The sequence below is a fragment of the Theobroma cacao genome, chromosome 10 (assembly GCF_000208745.1).
Source record: "Theobroma cacao cultivar B97-61/B2 chromosome 10, Criollo_cocoa_genome_V2, whole genome shotgun sequence".
Taxonomy (NCBI): domain Eukaryota; kingdom Viridiplantae; phylum Streptophyta; class Magnoliopsida; order Malvales; family Malvaceae; genus Theobroma; species Theobroma cacao.
Window position 1 is genome coordinate 15,472,477 of NC_030859.1, and position 26,363 is coordinate 15,498,839.

A 26,363-nucleotide genomic window follows, 5' to 3' on the forward strand; every position below is an offset into this window, starting at 1 on the left:
AGGGTCATCTTCAAATGAGGGTTGAAGAGGAGAGGAGGGATAGACCTTAAGGCTTTAGCAAAGCAAGACAAAGGGATTGGTTTTGCTGTGAATGGAAAAGGAAGCATCTTAGAAATCTCAGTCAAACTGCAAACCCATTGTCTAGTGGTCCTGTCCAGAAATGATCCAAGTGTTTATATTTTACAGAAAAGAACCAAAGGAGAGTTCAAACATGTATTGATTACATTACATAAACATAAATCCATACCAAGTCAAACGTGTCTTTAGTGGAACATGACACAAGTTAAAACCTAATATTTCTTCGCAATTATGAACATGGCTACCAGCAAAATGGGACCCAACAAAGGCCAAGAATCCATCCATCCAACCATCAATCAAAAGGTAGAATCAACCGAAAACCCCGGAATTGGAAAAACCCAAAATCCGGCCTAACAGCACCTTCCAAACGCGGTTTCCTGCCATGTCCAAACACACGTATAAGCCTCTTTCTATATAAAAAATATATATAAACTTCTCAGGATTAGATATAAACAAAGTTCAGACTTTCTTTCCACTCTTTTTTTAAGGGTTAGAGAGCCATTGTCCCTCCACGATACACCGGATGAAACTTCATTATTACTTCATTTTGCTTCCATTTTTCAACTATTAAGCCAAATCCCAAGACCTGGTAAACCTCAACTCATACCTTTTTTCTTTAAAAAAAATTTTTTTCCAGCGATCTTCTTTTCAGCTTTCTCTTCTTCAACTTTACCCATTTGGGTTTTGGATTTCTTTTTTCTTTAATTCTTCAATTTCTTGCAGCTTTTCTTATCTTTCTTTGGTTTCTATTTTGATCTCGAAGCTTTCACTTGCTGAATTTGAGATCCGAGGATTTGTATTTGTTTTTCTGTTGTAGCGTAGATGATTGGATTTGTTAGTTGGTAATCGATAATTGTGTTGACTTTTTTTATTTTATTGGTGGGGTGCACTTTGTTTCCAGAAATCAGGTTCTTAAACTTGCTTCTTCAATCAGAATGTTTCATAATTGTTGTAATCATAAGGATTGTTTTTATGGATAATTTTTCAAGTTTGGAGGGTAACAGGAACTTTTTCTCTTTTGGTATCAAATTGTAGTTCATTGTTTTAGGTATGGTTCAAGTTCTGTTCTGGAGATAACATTTTCCCTCAAAAGTCTAGAGGAGAATTTAGGGAACTTGGTTTTTATTAGGGAGATCTGATCTTTATGTGTTGGATTGACCCATCTATTGTTTTTGGATATTGATGTTAAACCTAGTGACAGTCTTTTGAAGAAGAAATTTAAGTGTTAGAGTAGATGGGCAATACTTGTGTAGGACCAAGCATTTCCAAAAATGGATTTTTCCAATCGGTTTCTGCTGCTATGTGGCGGTCCCGAATACCTGATGACTCAGTTTCTCATACTAATGGGGAAACTGGGAGTGAGGTAGCATCTAAAGAACCTGAATCACCATTACCAGTCCAAAACAAACCTCCAGAACAAGTGACAATGCCCAAACCAGAGACCAAACCAGAAAATAAACCAGAAACTAATCCTGAAAAACCATCAAAACCCAAGTCCCCTCATATGAAGAGGGTCTCTAGTGCAGGGCTCCGGACTGAGTCAGTGTTACAAAGAAAGACTGGTAATTTCAAGGAATATTATAGCCTGGGGAGGAAATTAGGACAAGGGCAATTTGGGACGACTTTTCTTTGTGTGGAGAAGGCAACTGGAAAAGAGTATGCTTGCAAATCGATTGCAAAGAGAAAGCTGGTAACTGACGATGATGTAGAGGATGTGAGAAGAGAAATTCAAATAATGCACCACTTGGCAGGGCATCCAAATGTTATATCAATAAAAGGGGCTTACGAGGATGCAGTGGCAGTTCATGTTCTTATGGAATTATGTGCTGGTGGAGAGCTTTTTGATAGAATTGTTCAGCGTGGACATTACACGGAAAGAAAGGCAGCTGCACTTACGAGGACTATAGTTGGGGTTGTGGAAGCTTGCCATTCTTTGGGGGTTATGCATAGAGACCTTAAACCTGAGAATTTTCTTTTTGTCAATCAGCAGGAGGATTCACTTCTGAAGACAATTGATTTTGGATTATCAATATTCTTTAAGCCAGGTATAAACTGATTGATCTTTTCTGTTTCAAGTACCTAGGAGTGGTAATATTAGCTTTCTTTGTTTACCATTTTAAGCTATTCTTTCACTGACCTGTTTAGTAAGAAAACTAGAGTAGGAGAAGCACTTGTGTAAGCTACTTGAACTTTTAGCTTTATTCATTAAAACAAGGAAAAGAAACGAAAAGAAAGAAAAGGGAGGAAAAGCACTGAATCAAGTATGTAATTGCTCAATGGTCATGAGTCATAAGTGTATAGGCTAAAAAAATCTTTACAAATTGATCTCCATTTTTCCATAAAACTGCATGGATTTCTTAACTTAAACATTAACTGAGTCATTGTCAAAGTCCAACTTTTAGTAAATGAATTCCTATTAAGTTACTGAATCAGCAGAACTAAGGAACTCTCTGCTACATAGAGTTTATTCATGTAAGCAATTCCTGTCAGAAATATGATGTGACATTAAAATGTCTTGTAAAATTGCAAAAAGCAATTCATATCAATCTTATACATTGCGTTCCAAACGGTTTGTGATACTGTGTGTCATTATACGCTGCTAGCCCCGTGGTAATATACTGTTGCCAGCCATCTACTCGGCTATGGTATCAATCGCACATCTATGTCTTATGCCCTTATTATTGGTTTAGGCTTGTAAGTTGTGTTTGATTCTTTAAGGTTTGTGGCACACAAGGTTTTTTTACCTTGTACTTTTATTTGGAACATGATTCTGTTCCATTATCTTTTGAGTCTTAGAGTTTCACAAATAAATTTGACTTTGAGCCTCAATCTTGAAGCAGATAAGCACTAGTTAAGAAAGGCAAAGATTATCTTTTCATTGGCATTGGCATTGGCATTGGCATGAAATTTACTAGGCTTTTCTTTGGTTTATTTGTAAAAGAAAAATGTAGAGCTTTTGCTCCTGCATTTTTCACGGTTCATTAGTTTGCATTGTCAATATCCCAAAAATATCTAGTAAATTTAACCTGCACTGTGATTTACTGGCATCGTAAGAAATTAAGAAAAGATTTAGTGTTTTTTTTTGTTTTGTAATCCTCTTGGTGACTTTCTCCATGTAGGTGAAAAATTTACTGATGTGGTTGGGAGCCCATACTATGTTGCCCCAGAAGTCTTACGAAAGCGTTATGGTCCAGAAGCAGATGTATGGAGTGCAGGAGTAATTCTTTATATTCTCTTAAGCGGAGTTCCTCCCTTTTGGGCTGGTAAGAAATTTCTGATACATAAGATTTTTCCATTTTGATGAATACAATCGTAATTTAGCTAAGTGCAATTATTTTAGCGGCACTTTGGTTTACACCATCATGATTATGTTTTGATATTCACTGGTTTCTCCCTTTTTTTCCATGATATAGAATCCGAGCAAGGTATATTTGAACAGGTCTTGCATGGTGACCTTGATTTTGAGTCAGATCCTTGGCCTAGCATCTCTGAAAGTGCAAAAGATTTGGTGAGGAGAATGCTTGTTCGCGACCCCAGGAGACGGTTAACTGCACATGAAGTTTTGTGTAAGTCTCATTCTCTTACTCCCACTTTTCCATCATCATTATTTTTTTCTTACTTTTGCTACATGGGTCCTGCTGCTGCCAAGTGCGTGCTTCCCATGCCATTGGCATGGTAGTAATCTCCTTTCTTTCATTTGGTCCTTAGGTGAGGCATTCTTAAGACTTTAGTTCTGCGAAAATAAATGAAGATATACACTGGTGCTATTTTTATAAAAGGCACCTCTGCTGAAAACGAATAGAAAAAGATATAGAAAAATAGAAAAAAGATAAATAGTGGTTTGATATCTTAAAAAAGAAGCGCTACGAAAATAATAATAAATTTGTCCTAGTTCTGAATGCCAAGAAAAACTTTGTACTTGCTCTTTCTATTTCCTTCCTTTTTGTCTTTCCTTCTTTTGCCAGCCATCTTTCTTTTTGTCATACTCTCTCTCTGTCGCTGTCTGTTACCATGTTTTCTCAACCTTCTTTCTCTTGCTTAGACTCTGGGTTATCATGTGTCACAGGATGGTTTCCTTGTTACAAAACGTTAATGCTATATGTGGCTTTTACTTGATTTGGTAGGTATAAATTGAGTAATGGAATCTATTACTATTGAAAGTCTGAAACAGATCCATACTGGAGCTCTATAATGCAGCATTGAATCATTTTGTAAGCGTTGTAGAATTATTCCTTGGCTAGAGAAAAGTAACCATGCAATCTACACTTCCTAAAGACTTTCATTTACGTATAATATTTGTTGCAAAAGGTGTATCCATCCAAGAGGTTGGGATGCTATATCTTGTATGACAAATTTCAAACCATCTTCCAGGGCCTTTACTTCGTGTGATGGATTTTCTCCCTCTTTGTTCCTTTTGTATTGGAATTTGGAAAGATTGGAATATAGAACGTAAACCACTATGTGTATAACTTAGATAAGGTTCCTATCTTTCTTTTCCTCTGGTTCTTTCAATGACAATAAGCCAGGTGTTTGAAACTGCTGCAAAAATTTGAAGTGGGGTCCATCGTTAAGTCAATGATTTTAATCATATGGTTTATTTTCACGGAGGAATTTGAGGAAAGGAAGTTGGGAACTTTGATTTAATGAGTAAGTGCCATCAAATTTACATCATGGAATAGGGTACTTAAGTAGAGGACAGAACTTTTAAGATTTATTAAGGCTCCATTTGGTTGGCGTTTTTGGTAATTTGCTTGTTGCTTCCGTAGCAAAAAAGCAAAAAGTATGTTTGGAAACAAAAGCAAACAATAAATATATAAAGGATTATATACAAAATATGTAATTCTTTTAGATGACAAAGTGCATGATGCTACTCCTATATAGACTAATTATGTCATAATTGGTGTTACATTTTAATTATTTGTACATTTTAAATCAATTATGATTTTGTTTTTTACTTTTTGCTTTTGCTTTATAGCAATTCTTCAAAAAGCAAAAAGTAAAAAGCTAAAAGAAAGTAGTAAAAGCAGCAACCAAATGGAGTCGTTTGTTGCATCTTTAATAGTATAGCTGTAGACCTAAATTTATGCAGTTCTTATTGCCTAGAAAGATTTTGGTCTCCATGTTATCAACAACATAGATGGCCACTATTTATATGATTAGATTTAAAAGACAGTGACTATAGATGGTGCTTTTTCTTCCATTGATAATATTGTTTAAATCCTATGTAGGTCACCCTTGGATACAGATTGATGGTGTTGCTCCTGACAAGGCTCTTGATTCTGCAGTTTTAAGTCGTATGAAACAATTTTCTGCGATGAATAAGCTCAAGAAAATGGCCCTTAGAGTAAGTCTTCTGACATGCTAGACATGATGTATGGCGAAAAGGGGGTTGAGAGAGAGGGAGGGAGGTAGTGATGAGGAGAGGGAAAGGTTGAGCTATTTATGTAGAATCTGAAGCTTGACACTTGAGTGCATACACAGGCTATCTAAGCCTATTTATCATACCATTCATACTTAAAATTATACTTTAGATCTTCTAGTTATGTTGATGAGCAAAATTTTCCATTTTTCCCTTGAAGGTAATTGCAGAGAGCCTATCTGAAGAAGAAATAGCTGGCCTCAAAGAAATGTTCAAGATGATAGACACCGACAACAGTGGTCAGATCACCTTTGAAGAACTTAAAGCAGGATTGAAAAGAGTTGGAGCGAATCTTAAGGAGTCTGAAATTTATGACCTTATGAAAGCAGTAAGTATGAGACCAAATTTGGATATAGTATATTCATATAAATAACTCTAAAGGTTTCTCCTTTTCTACCAACTGCTATTCATCTAGAACAATTGCTACTTGGAGTTGGGATGATTCTCGTAAGGGCTAATCAACTAACAATTTTTCCTCATTCTATATTGAAAGCAAAGCACAGGGCATTACCTCACTTGCATGGGCCCAACAATCCTTCCAGGACCATAGACTTCCATTTCTTGACCTTTATACATCAAATCTAGGCACAATGGTGACACCTAAAAACCTCTCAGCTTGTTCAAAGAGACTTCTAGAATATCTTTGTCATTCCAAACTCAAGGAACAAGCATAGAAATAATTGCTTCAAGAAAAAAACTTTTAGAAAGGAGACATATTAAGGCAGCTCATGACTAGTTATGCAGTACTAAAGGCAGATAAATAAGTTTAGTTTGTGAATTTTTAGAAGTCTCTTGGTTTGGCTTTACCCAATTTAGGATCTTTAGTGTTTAAATGCAACAAGCTATAGAGTTACAGGGAGAAGGAAAGGAATATATATTCCATGGTATGTAGTGTCTTTAACCATGGAGTTCATCTGGATTCTCTACAGGTCTCAAGTGATCTAACAATTGGATCTGGCCCATGCCTTTGAACAGTTTTGTATGAGTATAAATTTGCGTCATGGTATGCCTAGTACCATCTCTCTGTCCCAAGATAACAATGGCAGACTTAATTCTAGTTTCACAAGACTGATCCAGAGAGGAGCAAGTAGTTCCTAAATTTCTGGTGATTTAACCGAGGATTTGGATTGCAGTTTTCTTCTTTTTATTTTTGATTCTCTTTGGTTCTTTACAGAATACAAAATTAATTCAGAATAAGCAACAATGAGTTGTCTCTAATGCATGTGTCTTCTTAAATTTTCAGGCTGATGTTGATAATAGTGGCACAATCGATTATGGGGAATTTGTAGCTGCTACACTGCACCTAAACAAAATCGAGAGAGAAGATCATTTATTTGCTGCCTTTTCCTACTTTGATAAGGATGGTAGTGGTTATATTACTCCAGATGAGCTCCAACAAGCTTGCGAGGAGTTTGGCATAGAGGATGTTCGCCTTGAGGAAATGATTCGAGAAGTCGATCAGGATAATGTAAGTGGTCTGTTTAATCATTAAGGCATACCATTTTTTATTTGATCACTACAGCATATATTGACCACAAATAAGACTGGAAAGGATTTTAGGGGGCCATATCTCTTGCCTTAAAAAAATATATGCTATCAAAAAGCCTGAATGCATCTGTCGTCCTTAACGATCCCTCATTCCTAAGAAAACTATCAAAATAATTTTGTGCTTTTGGCATAGCAGTTGTGCTAGAGAATTATCATATAGAAAATAAACTTTATCTACCAATCATATGCAGGATGGACGCATCGATTACAATGAGTTTGTGGCCATGATGCAGAAAGGAAACCTTGCCTCAAACGTTGCCGGTGCTGGTAAGAAAGGCCTACAAAACAGTTTTAGCATCGGATTTAGAGAAGCGTTAAAACTTTAGTACAGGCAACAGTTCAAGTTCTTGTTTTTTGTTTAGTTTTTCTTCTTCTTTTTTTTTTGTGTCCTTTAATTTTTGAGGGAATTGAGATTTGTATAGTAAGGAGTACCAGTGGTGATTGTAAGGAGCAGGCAGGTAAGGGCATTGGGTACTTGTCTTTTCTTCCCCCTTTCTTAGCAACTAAAATTAGCCCCATGATAAAGGTTGTATACTTTAGACACAAGGAAGTTGTGTGCTATTTTTTACTTATTTTTTTTTTTTAATGTTCATCAGAACCCCTATACCTTAACAATATCTTTGACAATGAAACTCTTTTTTTCTTATTTTTGGACAAATTTTATTGTATTTGAATTCTACAATTTATTCCACATTTTCTTTATAAATTAATTCTATTATTAAACTGATTTTTTATGTGATTTTAACAATAAACAAAGTTGAATTACAATAAACTTGGCTGCAGCTACATACCTACGTTGTGTATTTTGTGCACATACCGTGCCACTGGGCTCAAGGATATTTTTTTTATATTTAAACTTAATATATGATTACAATTTAAAAATATAATAAGTGTCCGTTTGCTTTGATTCATTTTAGTTTATTTATTATTTAAAAACAGAAGTTGGTCAAACAGGATTTTGTAAAAAGCTTCTAAAAAAATAAGTTTTTTTTTTAAAAATAAAATCTGAATAACAAGAGCTTAGAAAAAAACTTCAATTAAGACTTAAAAAAAAAAGTCAGTTTATTAAGAGAGTTATATTTTTTCAAAAAGATATTTTTCAAAAAATACTCTCTCTCGCTCTCTTTATTGATTTTCCTCTCCTCTCTCTTTTTTTCTAAATCATCATTTTAGATTTTTTTTGTTCTTACAAAAATTAAAAAAAAAATCTAAAATTTAAAATTACATTCGGGTATTGTTTTTCATTTTATTTTTTATCTTTTTTTGTACTTTGAAACTCTCTTTATGAGTTGGTATTTATCAATTTATTGTTTGATATAATAATTATGTGATGTTTATTTATTCTTAATTTTTTTTATGATGTATATAATATTTGATGATTATGATTGAAATAATTAATTAAATAGGTCAATGGTTGTTGAGATAAATTATATGAAAATTGAGATAATATTTGTTGATTATGATTGTTGAGGTAATATTGTTGATGGAGGTGACTTCAATAGCTAAATGTGATTTTCTTGAATTATTATTATCACCTTGGACTTTTCTTTTTCTTTTTTGGGTTTTCCTTCATTGTTAGGGTTAAAGGTTTTATTAGTCGATTCACTGCTTTCTTTAATCTTTTTTTTACTAATTCAATTTTTCTCTTGATTTTATTTATTTATTATTATTTAATAAAAAAATTATTTATGAATTATATGTTACTTATAAATTATTTGTAAAACTTTTTTTTATGATTTATTATTAATTATAAACTTTATGTTATGTAAAAATCCTTTTAATATTTTCAAAATTTTATTTTAAATAGATAAAAAATAAAATAAAATTTTATATTTTGAATAAAAAAATTCATGGTTTATAAAATATTATTTATTAAATACCTTTTGTGATAATTTTAACTAAAATTAGAGTTTATATAAGTTGTTTTGTCAAACAACTTATCTATAAAAAAAAACTTATAAAAAGTAAATTTATTAAATAATTTTAACTTAATTTTAAAAATTGTTATTTTTTATAAGAGCGTTATAATAGTTTTTAAGTTAAAAAAAAATCAGACCAAATACGCTCTAAATAAAAAAAACTTTTGAAGTCAAAGTAAATAAGTTTTTTTAATGAAAGTAATTCCTTAATACTAAAAAAATTATATGAATTTTTATAAATACTAAATATAATTGAAAATAACAATATCTTTTAAGAAATATAATGAATAAATATGCCTATTTTTGTAATAAAAAATTTTATCAGTTTCCATACTCTCATGTATATAGTATAGGAATATTATAAATATAGAAAGATTATAAATATAAATTATGTGCTTATAAATTACTATAAATAAAGATATGGGCTTGAATGTGAAAGTATATATATAGAAAGGATAAAGTACATTACGACATTTGTAAGAGTATTTTTATAGATTCATTAATTTTTAGAGAAAAAGACAAAAAGCACCTTCAAATCAGCACCGTTCAATCTTAATCAACAAAATTTTGATCATTAAACAAAACCCAACTACTTTTCCCCTACGTTAATAAATGGTCCATACTCGTCTGTCACCTCATTTATGACCACCAATCAGTGACGTTATCAGCGCTCTTTAAGTAAGAGTTGCCAAATATACGTATGTCCGTAGAAATACATTAGCCCCAATGTTTTAAATTTTAATTTTAATTTCCCCTTCTTCTTTTTTAAGTTTCTCTCTTTCTGCGTACAATATGCAATAAAAACCCTAATTAACCCATCCTTTTGTTCTCTTTTTAAGATTTTTCCTCAAAATCCCCAAACCCTAACTCTCATTTCCCCTTTCTCATTTCTCTCTCTCTGATGGCGACGGCGCGTGAAGAGAGTAACCCGTACGACGGCGGATTCGGAGCCGGAGGGAAGTTCAGGAAACGGCCGTTTCGGAGGACAACGCAAACCACCCCGTACGATCGACCACCGACCGCAATAAGGAACCCCAGCGCTAGCGGCGATAGAAATGGTTGGTTATCGAAATTGTTGGATCCAGCGCAGAGGCTTATTACTTCCAGTGCTCACAGACTCTTCGCCTCCGTCTTCAGGAAACGCCTCCCTCCTCCTCCGCCTCATCCGCCGGAAGCGCCGAAGCCCGGTGAGGTTTTTTCCTCTGCTCTTTGTTATTCTTTCTGATATTAAGAACAGAAAAACGAAAACAGTTTCTTTGCTTTTGCTTTATTGTGGAAATGCGTTCGGTTAGGGTTGCTTTTATTGTTGGGATTTTGGACTGATAGTTTGTAATATTTGACTGGGGAATTTGTGCTCTCTGATTGAGGAGGACATTTGTGAGTTGGAGATTTTTTTTTCTTATTCCTTTTCGAGAGTTTGAGTGATGAATGATACTTCTCTTTACAATTGTGCTGTTTTTATTGAAATGAGAGCAGTTTCTTCTTCGGTTTTTTTTTGGTGCATGATATTTCTTATTAGTTGATGTATGCTTCATTTTAGAATGACATAATAATTCCCCAATAACACAAATAGTAGAGGAGAGCCAGTGCGTAATTGCCCAACGTTGTTTTTAATTGAGAATTGATGTGTTATTAAAAAGTATGGTAGTGGATGATTACTAGAAGATATCAAATGTGCGAAACATGTGTGGTGTTTTACTTAAATTTCTCCTTGCAAAAATTAATGCTTAGATATGTAGATTGGTAATTACAGTTATTCTTTTAAGGTTTCTTTTTTTAGGGCATGTTTGTAGTTTGAATTACCATTAATAATTTTTTTTTTTGTGATGTTAACTAATTGTTGCATGTATGAATATCATCAGAGACTAATGAGGAAGTGAGGGAGAATCCACCAGAAGCAGCTTCAACAGTAAGTATTGGAGCTTTCATATTTAAACCTATTTGGTGGTTGTGTTCCTGTTAGCTTGATTAAATGATCTTTTACCAACTAGTTGCTAACTTTTGGTTTTAACTTTTTAAGAGCTGAGAAAAGAAGACCTAATGATTTGCAAACTTTGAACATATAGTACAAATTTTCTTTTCTCTCTTCAATATAATTATACGTTGGAAATGCTATGTGGTTGTACCATCTTCGCACTATGTGCAGAAGTCTATTAGTGCAATATTCGAAGATTGATTATCTTCTTTGGCAGATGATTGGACTTTTGGACTCTTAGGTTTCAGTTGGAAAGTTGAATTTGAAAGAAGGGATTTGGGTTTCAATTTTCTTTTTTTTTAAATTGGGTGGTGGATTGCATAAAAACATTACGGGTCCATTTGATAATCTGAAATTGACTTTCTGAAGGAAAATATTTTCTGATGAAAATAACTTCCTAAAAAGAAAATATTTTCTATCGTTTGGATATCATTGTGTTAAATATATTCTGGTGTTTGGAATACAATGAAAAATTTTATCAAAATTTTCATACATAAATAATTAGAAATTACAACACAAAAGTATTCCTCCCATTATTTTTTTCATGCTTACTGAATTAAAATATTTTCATAATCATTAATAAGTTTTCATGATTTAAAGCAACTTAACCAAAACCCAAACAAAGTCATAAATATTCAAAACAAATTAATGAAAACCCAAAACTGAAACTAATTAAATAACAAGTTAATTAAAATCCAAACTAATATTCAGTTTAAATGTTAGTTGGTGAAGCAATTTTTTTTTTTTTCAAAAGTAATTGATGTTTGGCTGGAGCACTACCCAGGCTTGTCATGGTAAGAGTTTGAAAACCAGAAATGGGAAGTCTTGTCTGGGTTGGATCTCCTTGGCCTCAGTAAAACAACGGCAAACAAAGGGAAGAGGTAAAGGAAGATGAGGAAGAGAAAAGGACATGGAGATTGACAAGAAGAGAGATAGAAGGGGACGAAAAAATGGTGGGAAAGAGAGGAAGAAAGGGGGAGGAAAAAGAGATCTAAGAAAGGGAAGGAAGTCATCAGTGGAGGAAACTGACAATGTGGTGGCTGTTCCTGATGCCGACGAATGGAATGGGGCAGTGGTGGCCAGTCGTTTGCCTTGGTGAAAGGGGGTGAAGTGTTTGGTGCAAAAAGAGCCTTTGGAAAATGTCTTACACCTGTAAAGGGCATAAGACATTTTACAGGGTCAAGGGGTGTTTTTCCCAGTGACCCATAAGTTGTTTTACCTGAAAAATGTATTTTCTGTCTTCTAAACACACAAAGCTCCTGAAAATATTTTCCTGAAAAAGACTTCATCCTTTCTAAACTGAACCTATTTTGTTGATTCTTATCAATGCATGGATTTGTTAGATCTCTACATAGTGATAAATTTGATGTACATTTGTGAGATAGGGAATTTGAAGTTCATCTTCTTATACCCTCTTATATACTTAGATGTATTGAATCTTAACTATTTTAACAGAATGCATGCACATATCCTCACATTTTGTTATAACATAGAAAATCCATATCCACTTCCTTGAATTCATGTTCCCAAACTTAGCATTGAAGTTTGCTATTGGGGTAAGTGCAGTTGCACTCAAACTGCACTTCTGAATTGATTTGTAAGGCGAATATACTGTGAATATTAGGTTGTTTTTGGCTTCTTAAAACATTTTTCATTTGCGGTATTCATTTTGGTTCTGTGAAAATATTTCTGATTGCCTATTTTTTGATTTCTTGGAAATACTTTCAGTAATTGAATTAAATAACTGTTCTCTAAGAATGAAAATATTGAGCGCAGGGTATTGGAATTTCTGAGTAGTACACAATGAAAATGTTTTTTTTTTTGGAAAAGTCACGCTGAAAATGTTTGATGAACATGAGTAACTTTAATATCCTTAAATTAAAATTTAAGATGGCACAATACTGCCAGACAAAAAAGAAACATAAGAAAGGTACATAAAAATATGAAGTGAAACTTGGAGTGAAAATAAATGATTAATAAACAAAAGTTTGGTTAAATTTGTACAAGATCATATGCTTATTACTTGTTTCAGTGGATTAAATATGAAAAAAAACTAAAAACCATTATTTTTATGTTAAAAGCTATTAGGATACAGTATACTGCTATACTTCTCTTTATGGGAGATTTGAACCTGAGGGATTCATATAGCTCATAAGAGCATCATTTCTTTACTAATTATTTTCGGCATTTCCTTTTCATTTTTTGTTCAATTTTTTGTTTGAAACAATTAAACCTATTTCATTCTCATTTTTCAGTTAAATTTTTATCCACCAAACACTTCCTTACTAGATTTAATGTATTGTATGAAAGTGAAACACAAAACACTCATGTTTTGAAACTAAACACAGCCTTTCTTGGTATGCTACCTATCATTGGGAGTGATAGAACTCAACTGGTGGGTCACATGCGCTAAATGTTGGTGACACACTTTGTCCTAAATTTTCATAATCCATCTTTAATCATTGGTAATTGTGGTGGTTACTTTGTCTCTCCTTTTCTTGTGATAATATTATTTTCAATTTGATTTTGTTTTAGATGAACTCAACTTATATTCTTTGTTGTTTTATGTAAATCTGCCCACATAGGATTCTCCTGTTCTGGAAGTAGCCATCACACGATGTGACAATTCCAGTAATCATACTGATGGAGATGGAGTTGCCGAACTTGAGGAAATTTTAAAGCAGAAGACATTTACAAGGCAAGATAATCAAGAACTGTATCTTATTGATGTCAAATTGAAATGAATGGTTAATTGTGCTACCTTGCCAAATTTAATTCATGGCATTTGCTCTGATAATTTGCACTTTCTTTTTGTGTGCACTCATGCTTTAGGAAAAGTTTCTTTTTCTCTAAGTTCCTTTCTCCTGGAAGAAAGGCCGAGAATATGAAATAGATTGAATCTCTTGATGCATTTGCAAATTCTAGTTATTCTTTGACCTTTCTAGTTGGTTTTTGTGCTATCTAATTACAAATCTGTAGAGGCCGTTGTCATACTTTATGAGTTTCCATGTTATTGCTTCAGCTTATATAGGAATAAGCTCCACCTATTTGGGTGGGTGGCTGATCATGTTTCTTTAAGCTAACTAGTAATTCTTTCAACACGAATTTTCTTGATGCTGTAGATGATGAATATCATTATTGTTCCTTTGCAGATCTGAAATTGATCGTTTGACGACTTTACTACATTCAAGAACTGTTGATATTCCTGGTGGAAATGAAGAAAAGAGGTCTGACGTGAGATCGGTGGTCTTACATGACAGGAAAGAAGAATTCCCAAAGACTCCGGTTCGAGAAAATGGGACTGAGAACCGTCTTATTTCAACACCTGTTGTCACCTCAACTGTAAGGAAAAGTTTCCTCCCTTTCTTTTTGCTTTTGGGGTATCATACCGGCAAGTGCTTTTTGCTAGGTCTGCATAATTTTCATCTCATAGATGGAAAATAAAAACTTTCATGATGTTGCAGGTCCTTGATGAGGATGTTGCTTCACCTGCTGAGCTTGCAAAAGCTTACATGGGCAGTAGGCCTTCGAAAGTATCTATATCAACACTTGCATTACACAATCAAGTGCCTAGGGGAGATTTAGCTTTGCTGAGCAATAAAAATTTCCATTCTAAATCACCCACAATGTCACTTGTGCCAAGGTCTTCTGGCCATGTTGGGAATCTTGGAAATGGTTTTGTGACCCCAAGATCACGGGGCAGGTCTGCAGTGTATAGTATGGCACGAACACCTTATTCCAGGGTTAACTCAGCGGCTGTCCTCAAGGTTCATATGCTAGAGAAAACATTTTCTTTTTTATTATTGCTTGTTTATTGTATTTCTTATTCCAGTTGTTTGCGCTTTGTCTAGGGAGCTGGGACTGCAAGTGATGCTTTTGGTGGACCATTATCATCATCTCAGAGTGCATGGAAGCAAAACAGAATCTCTGGCTCTAGCCAAGGGGTACTAATTCAGGACCATTCTTTTTTCTCTCTTTCAGGATTTTCTCATCTAGAGAATGTCACTGGATATATTTCTTTCCCTTGCAGGCTTTGAAGCGTGGGAGTTCAGTGTTAGACAATGATATAGGATCTGTTGGCCCTATTCGCCGCATCCGTCAGAAGTCTAACCTTCTTTCTTCAAAAAACTTAAGTTTACCTGCTTCTGGTGGTCCTCTATCTGCCTATGAAGCTGGCTCTAGTTCAGCTGGTTTAGATACTCTGCATCATGTATCTCTAAGAGAGACACCAGCTTTAATGGGTGAAGTTAGGCAGAGCTTTACTGATGCTCTAGCGGAGAATGGGGATAACAGCACTCCTGGCACACGTTTTACCCCTGTTCCATCCAAGTCCAGCGAGATGGCTTTAAAAATATTACAGCAACTTGACAAGTTGGTCTCCCCAAGGGAAAAATCACCAACGAAGTTGTCACCATCTATGCTACATGGGCAGGCTCTTAAAAGCCTTGAAAACGTAGATTCTTCAAAATTTCTGGAGAATATGCATGATATTGGCAAGTTGGGTGGTTCTCACGCTGCACTGCCTGATGTTCGAGACTCTACATCTCACAAGCAGGATAAGGTTGAAGAAAATGGCTCAACAAAGTTGGTTGATTTCCCTGAAAAGTCAGGTCCTGCAGTAAATGGTGTAGATACTGATAGTTTAATGAAGGATAATGTTCCTCATGTTAAAGCTGCTGATTCCGCTGTGATCAAATCTGTTGTACAGCTACCTCAACAAAAGAGATGGGCTTTTCAGATGAGTGCACATGAGGTATGCGTTAATGGGTAAACAGATATAGTTGAGGTGTTATATCATTTTCAGTTATGGTTTGCTTTTGGTGATCGAATAGAGTATCAATGATTAAAATTCCTCTTGTTACATCCTATTAGGTGCTATTGTTTTGATTTGTTGATGCCAGAAGAAAAAAACTGTCAAATGCCTACTTTTGGATTGAGAAAGGAATTTATGAACTTCACTTTTTTTTCCCTTTCTTTTTCCATTTTTATCGCCTTAAAATTTATGGTCTCTGTCACAGGATTATCTGGATCTGGATGAAGATGACTATACTAATGGAGCTGCATCTGCTACATTTGTTGAAGGGAGAGAGAAGTTGGATAACTGTGTCATGGGAAGTAAGGGTGCTGCTGCTGAAGCTATATTAGTAGAGAAGCCTTCTAGTCTTTCTGAAGTTAAGCCTATTTCAAGTTTGGTATTAAGCAAAAAACCTGATTTGGGAACATCTGATGGATCAGTAGTTGAAAAGAATGATGGTATTACTTTTCCAGTTGCACAGGTGGCGACTTCATCTGTCCAGGCAATATTGTCGGACACTCAGTCAACTTTAACAGCCAATAAAGATGTTGCCTCTAAGGAATCAAATGCCACTTCTCCCATGCTTAGCTTTGGGGAGAAATCTGTTCCAGCAAAGCAGCCACATGCAGCTGCTCCAACATTTGGCTTTGCCTCTACAAATGTAGGCGACGTTTCATCAGTTAGTGAATCTTCAGGTGTCAAGATTGTCACAAGTTCAGACCAAAAACTAGAGAACTCAATCAGGTTAGTATATGTGCATTATTCAATGTCTCTTGCTTGGAAGGTTGTTTACTTTGCCTTTTTTTCCCCCCTTCTTTCTTTCTATGCCTCTAAATGCAGGCATTGTACTTGGAATAACTAATAGTGGGTTCAATGGAATATGTGAGGGGTTAGTTGATTGATAGGGAGTAAAAGGTTTACCCTACCATGAACAGGAGTTTCTATTAAAAGAGGGGAGGGGATTTTGAAGGTGAATCAAGCTCTTTCCATCTCCCTTAGAACTTCACTTGTTTAAATTCCCTCAAATCCTCCTGATTTAAGAGTAGATAACACTTCAATAATTTGAGCTTATGATCCTGTTTTTAACCCTTCAAATTTTATTTTAATAATTATTTCATATTAGCATAATAGAGAGTTGATTTTCTACTCTAGTTTATTCTCTTACATTTCCCCCATTACTTTACCTTCTTTTACCTTCAAACTTTCAAATGCACTATCTTGGGGTTAAGAAGAAAAGAAGTGGGGAAAACTTTCTTCATTAGATTGATTAAAGCTGCTGCTGTAACGATTAGGAAATTCAAAATCAGGATTTAAATAATTGACATTTGATTGTTATACTCTTGCATCACTTATGATGGCTGACCTTTGACTGGTGGAAATCTAGTTTTGCAAGATGAGGTTGGGACTTGGGAGGGTAGGAGCGTGGTGCAAACTGTATAAATTATTTTTGAAGTGGCTTACTTATAAATACAGTGATATTTTGTAAAGTCATAAAGTGTATAATTTCGAAAGTATTGATGGTTAAATTAGTAAGCTAAGACTTTTCTTATACTAATAATAGATGAAGTTCTAATAAGAAGTGAAAAGCTATGTAAAGTTATCCAATATAGTAGGCAGTGCTCCTGGGGGAGTTTTTATGAGATTTAGCTTCCGTTTGGTAGCTCCAGTCACCTTCCCTCTTTCACTTTGCTAACAATCACAAAAAATCTGTTTCTTCTCAATACAACTATTGATTAGTATATATGGTCTTTTGGAGTTTTATTCTTAAAGCTTTGCCTATCTGCTTTATGTGCAGCTTTACTTCTACTGCTCCCAGTACAACCAATTCTTCGTCAGATAAATCTGATAAAGAGAACACTCTGAACGGGGTCTTCTTCAGGACAGCTGAAACTGCAATCTCCTCTGCTGTATCAACTTCGACCTCAGCTGGAAGCATATTCAAGTTTGGTGCCTCAGCAGATAGTTCTACTCTAAATAATGGGTCTCTTGCTTCTAGTCCTTTTTCATTCTGTTCAACAACACCATCTTTAGTCTCCAGTAATGGTCAAAGTTCATCCATTAGCTCTACCAACTGTACGTCTTTCACCACCAATAGTAACACTGCTGCTGCTGCCACCATTTCCACAACTGCCAATGCCACCATCAGCAGTACTAGCAGCCCCTCTATGCCGGCTTCAGTCCCCTCCTTTATGGCTGCACCTGTTTTCAAATTTTCATCCTCTGGGGACCCATCAACTTCAGCTTCAACATTATCAGCAACTTCAGGGGAAGCAACTGAAGCCAAGACACAGAGTACTAGCTTTGGCAACGTGGCCATTGTTCCTTTTGGAAGTACATCTGCTTTTACTAGCTCTGGAAGTAGTATTTTTGGTGGTAAATCTGAAGTCACATGCACTGTGAGCAGCACTTCTGGTGGTACACCAGCTGCAGTCACAAGCTCTGTAAGTAGCAGTTTCAGTGGTACATCTTCAAAAATCACAAACTCCGGAAGTGGCTTTTTCAGCAGCACATTTTCCACCATCACAAGCACAGGCAATGGCATCTTTGGAGATACAACTGCAACTAAAGGCATCACAAGCACAGGCAATGGCATCTTTGGAGATACAACTGCAACTAAAGGCCCAGGCAGTAGTGTTTTTGGTGGTACATGTTTGTCAAAAGCTAGTACGGGAAGTAGTAGTTTTTCCACTACATCTGCAATCACAAGCGCAGGAAGCAGCATCTTTGGATTTAGTGCTCCAGCTGCATCCACGGCTACCATACAGACTCAGGGTTCAAATCCCTTTAATGCTGTTAATACCCAAGCATCTGCAGCTGGAACTGGCATTGCTACCTCTACTCAAAGCATGCCAATTCAGTTTGCTTCATCTGCATCATCTCCATCATTTGGACTGGCTGGGAATACAACTATTTCCTCTGGCAGTTCAGTGTTTGGGTCGTCAGTATCTGAAGCTAAACCTTTTGGTTCAGGGGCTACATTTGGAATGAGTTCTTCCTCTTCAGAAGCCAACTCTCTTAGCTCTAGCAGTGGCATTGCTTCTGGCACTTTTGGTTCCAATTGGCAAGCCCCTAAGGCGCCCCTATTTGGTTCCACATTTAGTCCATCTTCTTCATCTGGGTTTTCCTTTGGATCATCAGCTTCTATTACTGCTCCTAGCAATGCACCTACTATCTTTGGGTCATCCACTGGTGCCTCTTCAAGTTCCATGTTTTCCTTCACTTCAGCTGCGGCTGCTACTTCATCACAGCCTGTGTTTGGTAACACTAGTCCTGGCTTGGTGTTTGGGTCAGCTGCTTCTAGTAATAATGATCAAATGGAGGATAGCATGGCAGAGGACACAGTTCAGGCATCTCCACTGACTATTGCGACATTTGGGCAACAACCAATATCACCACCGACATCTGGGTTCATTTTTGGAGCATCAAACCCATCGGGAGCAAATTCTTTCCAGTTTGGAGGCCAACCAAGCATGGCCACGTCACAGAATTCATCTCCATTTCAGGCTTCTGGTAGCCTGGAATTTGGTGGTAGTGGGAGCTTTTCATTGGGCACTGGTGGCAGTGACAAGTCTGCCAGAAAATTTGTGAAGGTCCGCAAGCAGCGGAAGAAGTAAAGAGGGGTGATTACAGTAACAGGGAAACTGTTTGATGGGACAGACCTGTGTGATAGATTGAATAATTATTACGGCAGGAGACGAACAGCATATGATTGTTGCTGTAGGGGGAAGCCATATGGAATTCATTGGGTGGTAGCAGAAGGATTGAGCGGGCCTGGTTCTGCTTTGGTCAGGTCATTTACAGTTTCCCTGCTTTCATTGGAGAAGCTCGTCACAATTTTGTATGGGTCTTGCTAGTAAAAATTTGAGAAAAACATTTGTATTGTACTAGTAGTATAATTAGATGATAGATTTTGCAGGTTTGAGCAATTGTGCGTTTCACCTTTGTCCTTCGGTGTACCCGACCCTTATCATATGTAACATAACAAAAACAATGCAAAATGGTTATGAATTTGATTTTGAGAGAATCTCTGAGGAACCGGATGGGATATATAAGACCACATTATTTAAACTCTAGTCGCTATTTAAAAGGGTATCCGACAACCTGAGCTTCGATATTGATTACTACTCACTACAATTTTGTCTTATTGTAGGCTAGTCCATCAATTTTTTTTGTTTTAATTTTTGCAGTTATTTTTTGCTTTGATTAAGAACCTACATGTCTATATTTTATACAAAAATATGGAATTATTTTATATTCAACGGGTATTAAAGGTTTTCTTGCAACAATCCAAAAACAAAAGGCCAGTAATGAAAAATATTTAAAAGAGTAAAAGTGAAACATATTTGTAATTTGTTAAAAACTGACAAGAATCGAGAGGTTTTACGTAGGAATTAATTATGCCCAGTCAACCTTGCACCTTTCAAAACTGACAAACATACTAACAAAATCTCATAAAATCTTTATTTTTCACCAAAATGTCTCAATTTGCTCAAAATTCTTCGAAAATTATGTCTATTGAGAATCAAGATTCAAAACAAGGTCAGGTATCATGATCATACCTTTTTGAAATTTCAATTATTTAATTCCAAAATCAATTATTTCTCTCTTGCGTTGTTAATTTTTCCTTTTTTGTTTGTAAATTTAATTTAATTTAATTTAAGGTGAAGGTGTTTTTTTTTTAAAAAAAAAAAAAACACGTGAAAATGTATGTATTATGTCTGTCAACGTTGTGCCATGTCAACATTTGTCCCACGTCATGACCATGCCACATCAGTATACTTCACAATTAAATTTTAACGGTATTAGAATTAAAGATTATAATTAATAAATTCACAAAATATAACAATTCAATTTATACATGAACTAATTACATCATTTAACTATAAATATGAGATTATATGTTCTCCACATAAATCTAATTATGATATATGCCTTCACTAATTTCCCGAGTAAAACGAGCAGGTCTATCAAGGACATTAGTGAGCTTACAAATGACTCAAAATCTTTCATGACATGTTTGGCTGGGAGGAATAGGCAATTCCGTTCCTATTATTTCGTAATATAATACCCTCTTTCACTCTGTGAATTACAAAATGACTATTCCCAAAGAGGCTAAGCTATTATATACCCTCTTCAGTAATGGCTATTCCATGGGTTAAAGAATAACCTGAAAAAATTTTAAAATGATTACGTGAAATTACTATCGCATGCATGTTAAAACCTAACATTTAATATTTAAAAGAGTATTTTTGTCTTATTATCAGTTATTCCTTTATTATTTCAAAACTATTTTTACCAATCAAAAATTAAAATAATATAAAATGATGATAATTCTATTCCATGAATCAAACTTCATAATAACTATTTCTGCTACATAATAGCTATTCCATGATTTGAGATGTATCAGAAACAAACCATGAGGTTGAGAGATCCAGACTGACTAATATCTTCCAGGAGGGGAACAGATGTTTGTAGTCATGGCTTACCCTTCAAAATGTTTGCATCTCTTTACTTCACAGTGAACACCCAAAAAGCTGGACATGGCGATTGATAGACTTGAGAATAACAGGAAGTTGCTATCGTAGCCAAGTCAGAACACACGCATGAGTATTTAGACCTAACATGGAATGCTATTACAACAAAAGCAGAATATGACTGGTCTTTTTGTTTTCTTTTTGGCCACAGTGGTAATGGAACCAAATATCTAAGAAATTTTCAACACGAGTATCACATTACACTCATGGACATTATTTGACGAGCGAGACCTGGGTCTTGCTGCAGCAGCTCCCTCAAGTTGTTCTCCACCTCAGCCATCTGTTTTTCCAAGTACTCCTTCGAGGTCTGTCGAAACTCAATATATTAGGTTACTTTCAGAGAAAATGGATAAGCACTCCAAGATGAAGTTCATGATCTAAAATAATAGTAGAAATTGTTCATAGTAGCATAATGAATGACTTCAAGATCAGGCAGAATGTAAATGAGAGCATAGCCCAGGCGGCTAAATATTTTCTTAAGTTGGCTCATTCACAGCTCTTAAACCAACTCCCATGCAGTGCACCGCATAATGCCCCATTCCAAAGCAAACATTCTTGTTCTTGAATCAAGAATTCACTCTCATTGGAAGAAAGTTTACAGGCTTGCCTTAAACCACTTTAATCTAGCCACCAATCAACAATTAGATAGTGAACTTTTCTACAAACTTTTAGACTGAAATTTGGTTTATACAATTACATGTATAAAAAATGTGCACTTAATTATTATTTCTTTTTTCGGTTTGGTAAACTTATAGAGCACAAACAATAGAATGCTTACCACTTGTAAGGTACTAATAAAAAGTAAAGCTCAGGAACGAAATTTCATAAGATTAAGCAAAAGCCATAAAATATAACAAATCCCATGATGGTTGAACACATTGTAGTTATGGCATAGAATAAAACCAAACGAAGCAAAGCATGGTGAGGTAACCTGCTTAATATGGTGCAAATGTATCCTTTTAGTTAAGTAAAATATCCAACAAAAGGGGTGGTTCCAACCAGGAATAAAAGAGGAAAAACAAAAGTTCGAAAAGAAGAAAAAAAACACCAACAAAAACCAACAGTCAAGTGGAGAAGATGCATGCACATAAAGCTCTACACAACCAGAGAAAATTACCTGTAATGAAGCAATTGCAGACTCACTATCTTTCAGCTTCTGTTCTTGTTCATTCATTAAAACTGGCTTAGGCTCTAAAACAAACCTGGACAGATGATGAAAGAAAGGCAAACAAATATGTCCATCAGTCCACACCATGTATATTCCTCACAGGCCATGACTCATGATTAACATTTAATTAAGTTATAGATTACTCACGTTCTCCCTGCAAAACAATTAAATAAAAACAGGTTATTGCTAGGCAGATTTGGCACAATCGCTCTATAATCCAATGAAAATAGTTGCTCATAAGTCATAACATATGAAACAGACCTATAAGAATGCCAGCTCTAAAACTAAAGAGAAGCCTAAACGTAGCATCCTCATATGTGAATTTCTAACCATTGTGACTAAGTAAACACAACACTAGAATCTCATGCCAGTGCAAATCCAGAGTTTCAAGATCATACCTATGGATTTATAAGTATTTGTATCATCAGACAGCTGACGTAGCTCCTCCAGTGTTAAGTAAGCACGCTTCTTTTCTCCTTCCTTGTTTCGCATCTGGTTTTGCACCTACAAGTCATATGATTCACTCACTTCAGTCCCGGAAGTTAAAGGTACTTCTCACAAGTCTCCAATTCCATGATAACTAAAGTGGGGTAAAAGATCACATAAAACTGACATCAATTATACAACAGCCACTCTTGCACTTAAACACCGAAATAAATTTTTCTTTTAATAAAAGAAGGATGCACAGCATCAAACATTACACACATGGGTACACAATTGAGTATGCACTCACTGTTGAGATTCATTGAACCAAGAATTGCTTGGATGTGAGAATATAACAAAAAGTCAGGAGGCCTGCTTCTTTGCCACATATCCCAGAGTAGTGCACAAGCTATCAAGTTTGCCATCACAGTTGAATAAAAATTTCAATTTCAGATAACTATTTCACTATATTTGAAATAAGTATATTGATATTTTAAAAAACTTTCATACACTCTAAAATGCAAATGAAACATAGATTGTTCAGATGTATAATTAAACAACACAGTATTTCAGCACTAGAATAAGGCATACATACGGGGTTAACTGTAAGACAACACTTTTAGAAGCTTATGGTGGCAGCAGCAGTCCCACATGCTGAACATTCTTTAAAATAATATACGATCAATTATCAGAAATATACAGTTTGATTGACACAAGAACAGAAATCATACAAATAGTCTGATCATGCTATTGCTCAATCCAGTATATCCTCCATGGGTTTACTTGAACGGTCGATGATACCATCAACTATAAAATCTCTTTTGGTTTTCCCCACAACTCTGATACCTTTTACCACATCTTATGTGTCTTTAATATGACATATGGTCCCTTATCCCAGCCCAAAACGAAAGAAAACCCTCAATATGAAGCTATTCTTCAACTGTTATTGTGGTCATCCTAGGTTCAAGATTGAAACGAATTCTCTCTGCATCATAAGCCAAAGAATATGCCTAGTCTTAAATCAAACTTGTAGTAATTTTTGTCCCTGCAAAAGTTTAAGTATCAAGGTTGCTCAACAGAAGGTCAACAGCTAGACATAATTAGAGAGGTAGAGAAAACTCAAGTCCCTGTTTCAATCTATTTTTACTAGTCATGAAAAAAAACATTGGAATTAGATACCAAGCAATAGGATACAGAGCCATTCAACTAATCTACAGCAAAATAAAAGATAAAAACACATACCTGTTTCAATTTGCCAGTGAGCTCAATCATTCGACCCTGAATCTCTAAATATGCCTGTTATCCAAGACACGTCAATAACACTCATGAGATTTCGTTTTCTTCAACTTTACCAGCAATCAAATCAAAAGAAGACTTGTTTGGAAAACAACCCAGAAGAGAAGTTTCATTTCTTACAGTTTTGTTAACTTCGTCGGCCATAGCTGAAGATTCAAGCACACGAAATCAGCACCTACTGAAAGAGTTTTGAGCGGTTAAACCCATATATATATTAGCATCGAATATGGGAAAGCACGATAATTTAAGAAAATAAAAGCACACTTCTTAATCAAAATTCTAATTGGAAATAGAACAAAATTAGAGTAAAAGGAAAAGGGGGAGTGAGGTAATACCTGTATGACGGATCTGACTTTGTATTTGGGTCTTTCCAGCTGTCGGGTCGGGTTAAGTTAAACCGGAAAAGGGTGAAGATAAAGGTGAAGAGCGATCGGAGAGTGGGACAGAAATAGAGTTACGCCGCCGTGAAAGAGAGAAAGATGGCTTTGTGATACAAGGATTTTATAGCACTTTCTATCTTACGGCCAACGCTCTCTTTTCTCAATCCGATGGTTAAGATAATAATGCATTTGTTTTTTAAAACATTTTGAGGTCTAATTTCTTTTTAGTAAAGCTTTTTGGATCTAATATACTCCATATTATAATTCTAGTATTAATAGTAATTCTCCATCCAATTCGAGTTATGGGTAATAGTTGGTGCATGGTTTCTTATTTAAAAATTAAAATTTTAATTTTTTAAAAATAAAAAATATTATTTTTTTGTTTATTCTATTGATTTTGTTCGCACAAAAAATTAAACTTTTGTTCAATTTCTAGTCATAGAGGAGATAGATGTTTGTGCGGTTGGGACTTGGATAAGTTTTCACTATCGCAATAGATAATGTTAGTTCAAATGATGTTGCAATAACGTGCTTGAAGAAAAAGTTCAACCAATTAGGAACTAGGATTGTACAAAGGCAAATTTCTTGATTTAAGATGCATTGCACAAATAATCAACTTAGTTGGTAGTGATCGGTTGAACGAATTTAATAATTCGGTTGCTCATGTGAGGAGAGCGGTTAAATATTTGAGACAATCATCATTTAGGTTGCAAAAATTTAAGGAGTGTGTTCGTATTGAAAAGATTATCATCGATAGTTGCTTGTGTTTAGATGTTAGCATTAGGTGGAATTTAACATACTCAATGTTGGATATGGCTCACTAATTTAAAAAGGCCTTTGAGAGAGGTTCGATGAAAACACGTAGTTTGTTTACTTTTATCGATTAGTTTTTAACACGTCACGAACTTGACTAACGATGTTAATCTCGTTTACAAACTAATGGATGAAAGCAAAATTCAACTACTTAATTATGAATTTAGATATGGAATTGAACATTTGACAATAGCTTAGATACCAAATTAATTTTTTTTAATCAATGCAACCAAAATTGAAGATGGAAATTAATGATTAATGTTAAATGTAGTGAGGTTCCCCAGGAGAAAAACATTAATCACTTTAATGGTAAGGAATAAGTTCTCCTGTTTCTTAGGTATGATAGAAATATGAAAAGGAAAGAGAGTGAAAAAATGAAAAAAAAACAAAACAATTAGTGGTCTAAGGGAAAATAGGAAGAAAAAAAATGAATGATGGTTTATGAAAATAATATTAAAAAATCATTATTATGATATACATCATTAAATAAAATAAAAGAGATACTTGAATGTTAGTCAAATGAATGAAATGAAATTCATAATTATATGTAATGTACTAAGATGAATAATTGTTACATTGTTGGCAAAGTATTAATTTGAAATGAAACTATCAATAATAAAATTGACACAAATTAATAACTAAAATGCGAATTACCAATGTAGATGTTGAAATCAATTGAAAATCTATTAATAAAGAGAAATTAGAGGGAAGAAAATAAAAGGAAAATAGGCTGAAAGAAAAAAAAAAAAACCAGCCCTCTTGTATAACTTTTCTCATTTATACTTTCCACCTTTGTAATTTTACTTTCTTTATATTTAGATATAAAATAAAATAAAACCTATTTTTTAATCTTTTCTCATTTTCCCTTTTTTTTATTTTTACTTTCCTTATTTCCTATGAGTACTTTTCAAACAATAAATTTAAATTTTGGACATATTTTATATATTTTCTTGGTTAAATATATAAGAATAACATCATTTTTAAATGAAAAAAAGAGAGTTGAATTGCAGCAAAA

At 34.7% G+C, this 26,363-nt stretch overlaps 3 protein-coding genes across 6 annotated transcripts; 2 read left to right on the forward strand and 1 right to left on the reverse strand.

The window, feature by feature from the left end:
* LOC18586869 (calcium-dependent protein kinase 1) lies at nt 414–7,691 on the forward strand. 2 transcript variants are annotated; one of them, XM_018129351.1, is made up of 8 exons: nt 414–667; nt 980–2,123; nt 3,198–3,341; nt 3,492–3,644; nt 5,307–5,422; nt 5,658–5,825; nt 6,741–6,965; nt 7,237–7,691. In XM_018129351.1, exons 2-8 carry the CDS (start codon nt 1,313–1,315, stop codon nt 7,369–7,371), a joined length of 1,752 nt encoding a protein of 583 aa, XP_017984840.1. In that variant the 5' UTR covers nt 414–667; nt 980–1,312; the 3' UTR covers nt 7,372–7,691. The 2 variants fall into 2 exon arrangements, with proteins under 2 accessions (XP_017984840.1, XP_017984839.1); XM_018129350.1 differs by having other exon boundaries at nt 414–2,123.
* LOC18586871 (nuclear pore complex protein NUP1) lies at nt 9,736–19,802 on the forward strand. The gene is made up of 9 exons (XM_018129325.1): nt 9,736–10,151; nt 10,827–10,873; nt 13,525–13,637; nt 14,092–14,281; nt 14,404–14,706; nt 14,791–14,883; nt 14,970–15,692; nt 15,958–16,478; nt 17,530–19,802. Exons 1-9 carry the CDS (start codon nt 9,866–9,868, stop codon nt 19,346–19,348), a joined length of 4,095 nt encoding a protein of 1,364 aa, XP_017984814.1. The 5' UTR covers nt 9,736–9,865; the 3' UTR covers nt 19,349–19,802.
* LOC18586872 (prefoldin subunit 1) lies at nt 21,047–24,701 on the reverse strand. Of its 3 annotated transcripts, none has more exons than XM_018129615.1 (7): nt 24,491–24,701; nt 24,276–24,301; nt 24,102–24,155; nt 22,835–22,940; nt 22,584–22,590; nt 22,386–22,470; nt 21,047–21,575 (listed from the first exon to the last, which is right to left on the reverse strand). In XM_018129615.1, exons 2-7 carry the CDS (start codon nt 24,297–24,299, stop codon nt 21,462–21,464), a joined length of 390 nt encoding a protein of 129 aa, XP_017985104.1. In that variant the 5' UTR covers nt 24,300–24,301; nt 24,491–24,701; the 3' UTR covers nt 21,047–21,461. The 3 variants fall into 3 exon arrangements, with proteins under 3 accessions (XP_017985104.1, XP_017985103.1, XP_007010507.2); XM_018129614.1 differs by having other exon boundaries at nt 24,276–24,330; XM_007010445.2 differs by having other exon boundaries at nt 24,276–24,333.

Bases quoted from the DNA above. Each gene is read 5' to 3' on its own strand.
- LOC18586869 (XM_018129350.1), top strand. From the start codon at position 1,313: ATGGGCAATACTTGTGTAGGACCAAGCATTTCCAAAAATGGATTTTTC. The intron at 2,124-3,197 runs GTATAAACTGAT...TTCTCCATGTAG, and splicing joins ATCAATATTCTTTAAGCCAG to GTGAAAAATTTACTGATGTG. The intron at 6,966-7,236 runs GTAAGTGGTCTG...AATCATATGCAG, and splicing joins GAGAAGTCGATCAGGATAAT to GATGGACGCATCGATTACAA.
- LOC18586872 (XM_018129615.1), bottom strand. From the start codon at position 24,299: ATGGCCGACGAAGTTAACAAAACT. The intron at 22,941-24,101 runs GTATGTGTTTTT...TATGACTTGTAG, and splicing joins TCACTGGCAAATTGAAACAG to GTGCAAAACCAGATGCGAAA. The intron at 21,576-22,385 runs GTAATTTTCTCT...GAGTTTCGACAG, and splicing joins CTGCAATTGCTTCATTACAG to ACCTCGAAGGAGTACTTGGA.
- LOC18586871 (XM_018129325.1), top strand. From the start codon at position 9,866: ATGGCGACGGCGCGTGAAGAGAGTAACCCGTACGACGGCGGATTCGGA. The intron at 10,152-10,826 runs GTGAGGTTTTTT...GAATATCATCAG, and splicing joins GCCGGAAGCGCCGAAGCCCG to AGACTAATGAGGAAGTGAGG. The intron at 16,479-17,529 runs GTTAGTATATGT...CTTTATGTGCAG, and splicing joins AAACTAGAGAACTCAATCAG to CTTTACTTCTACTGCTCCCA.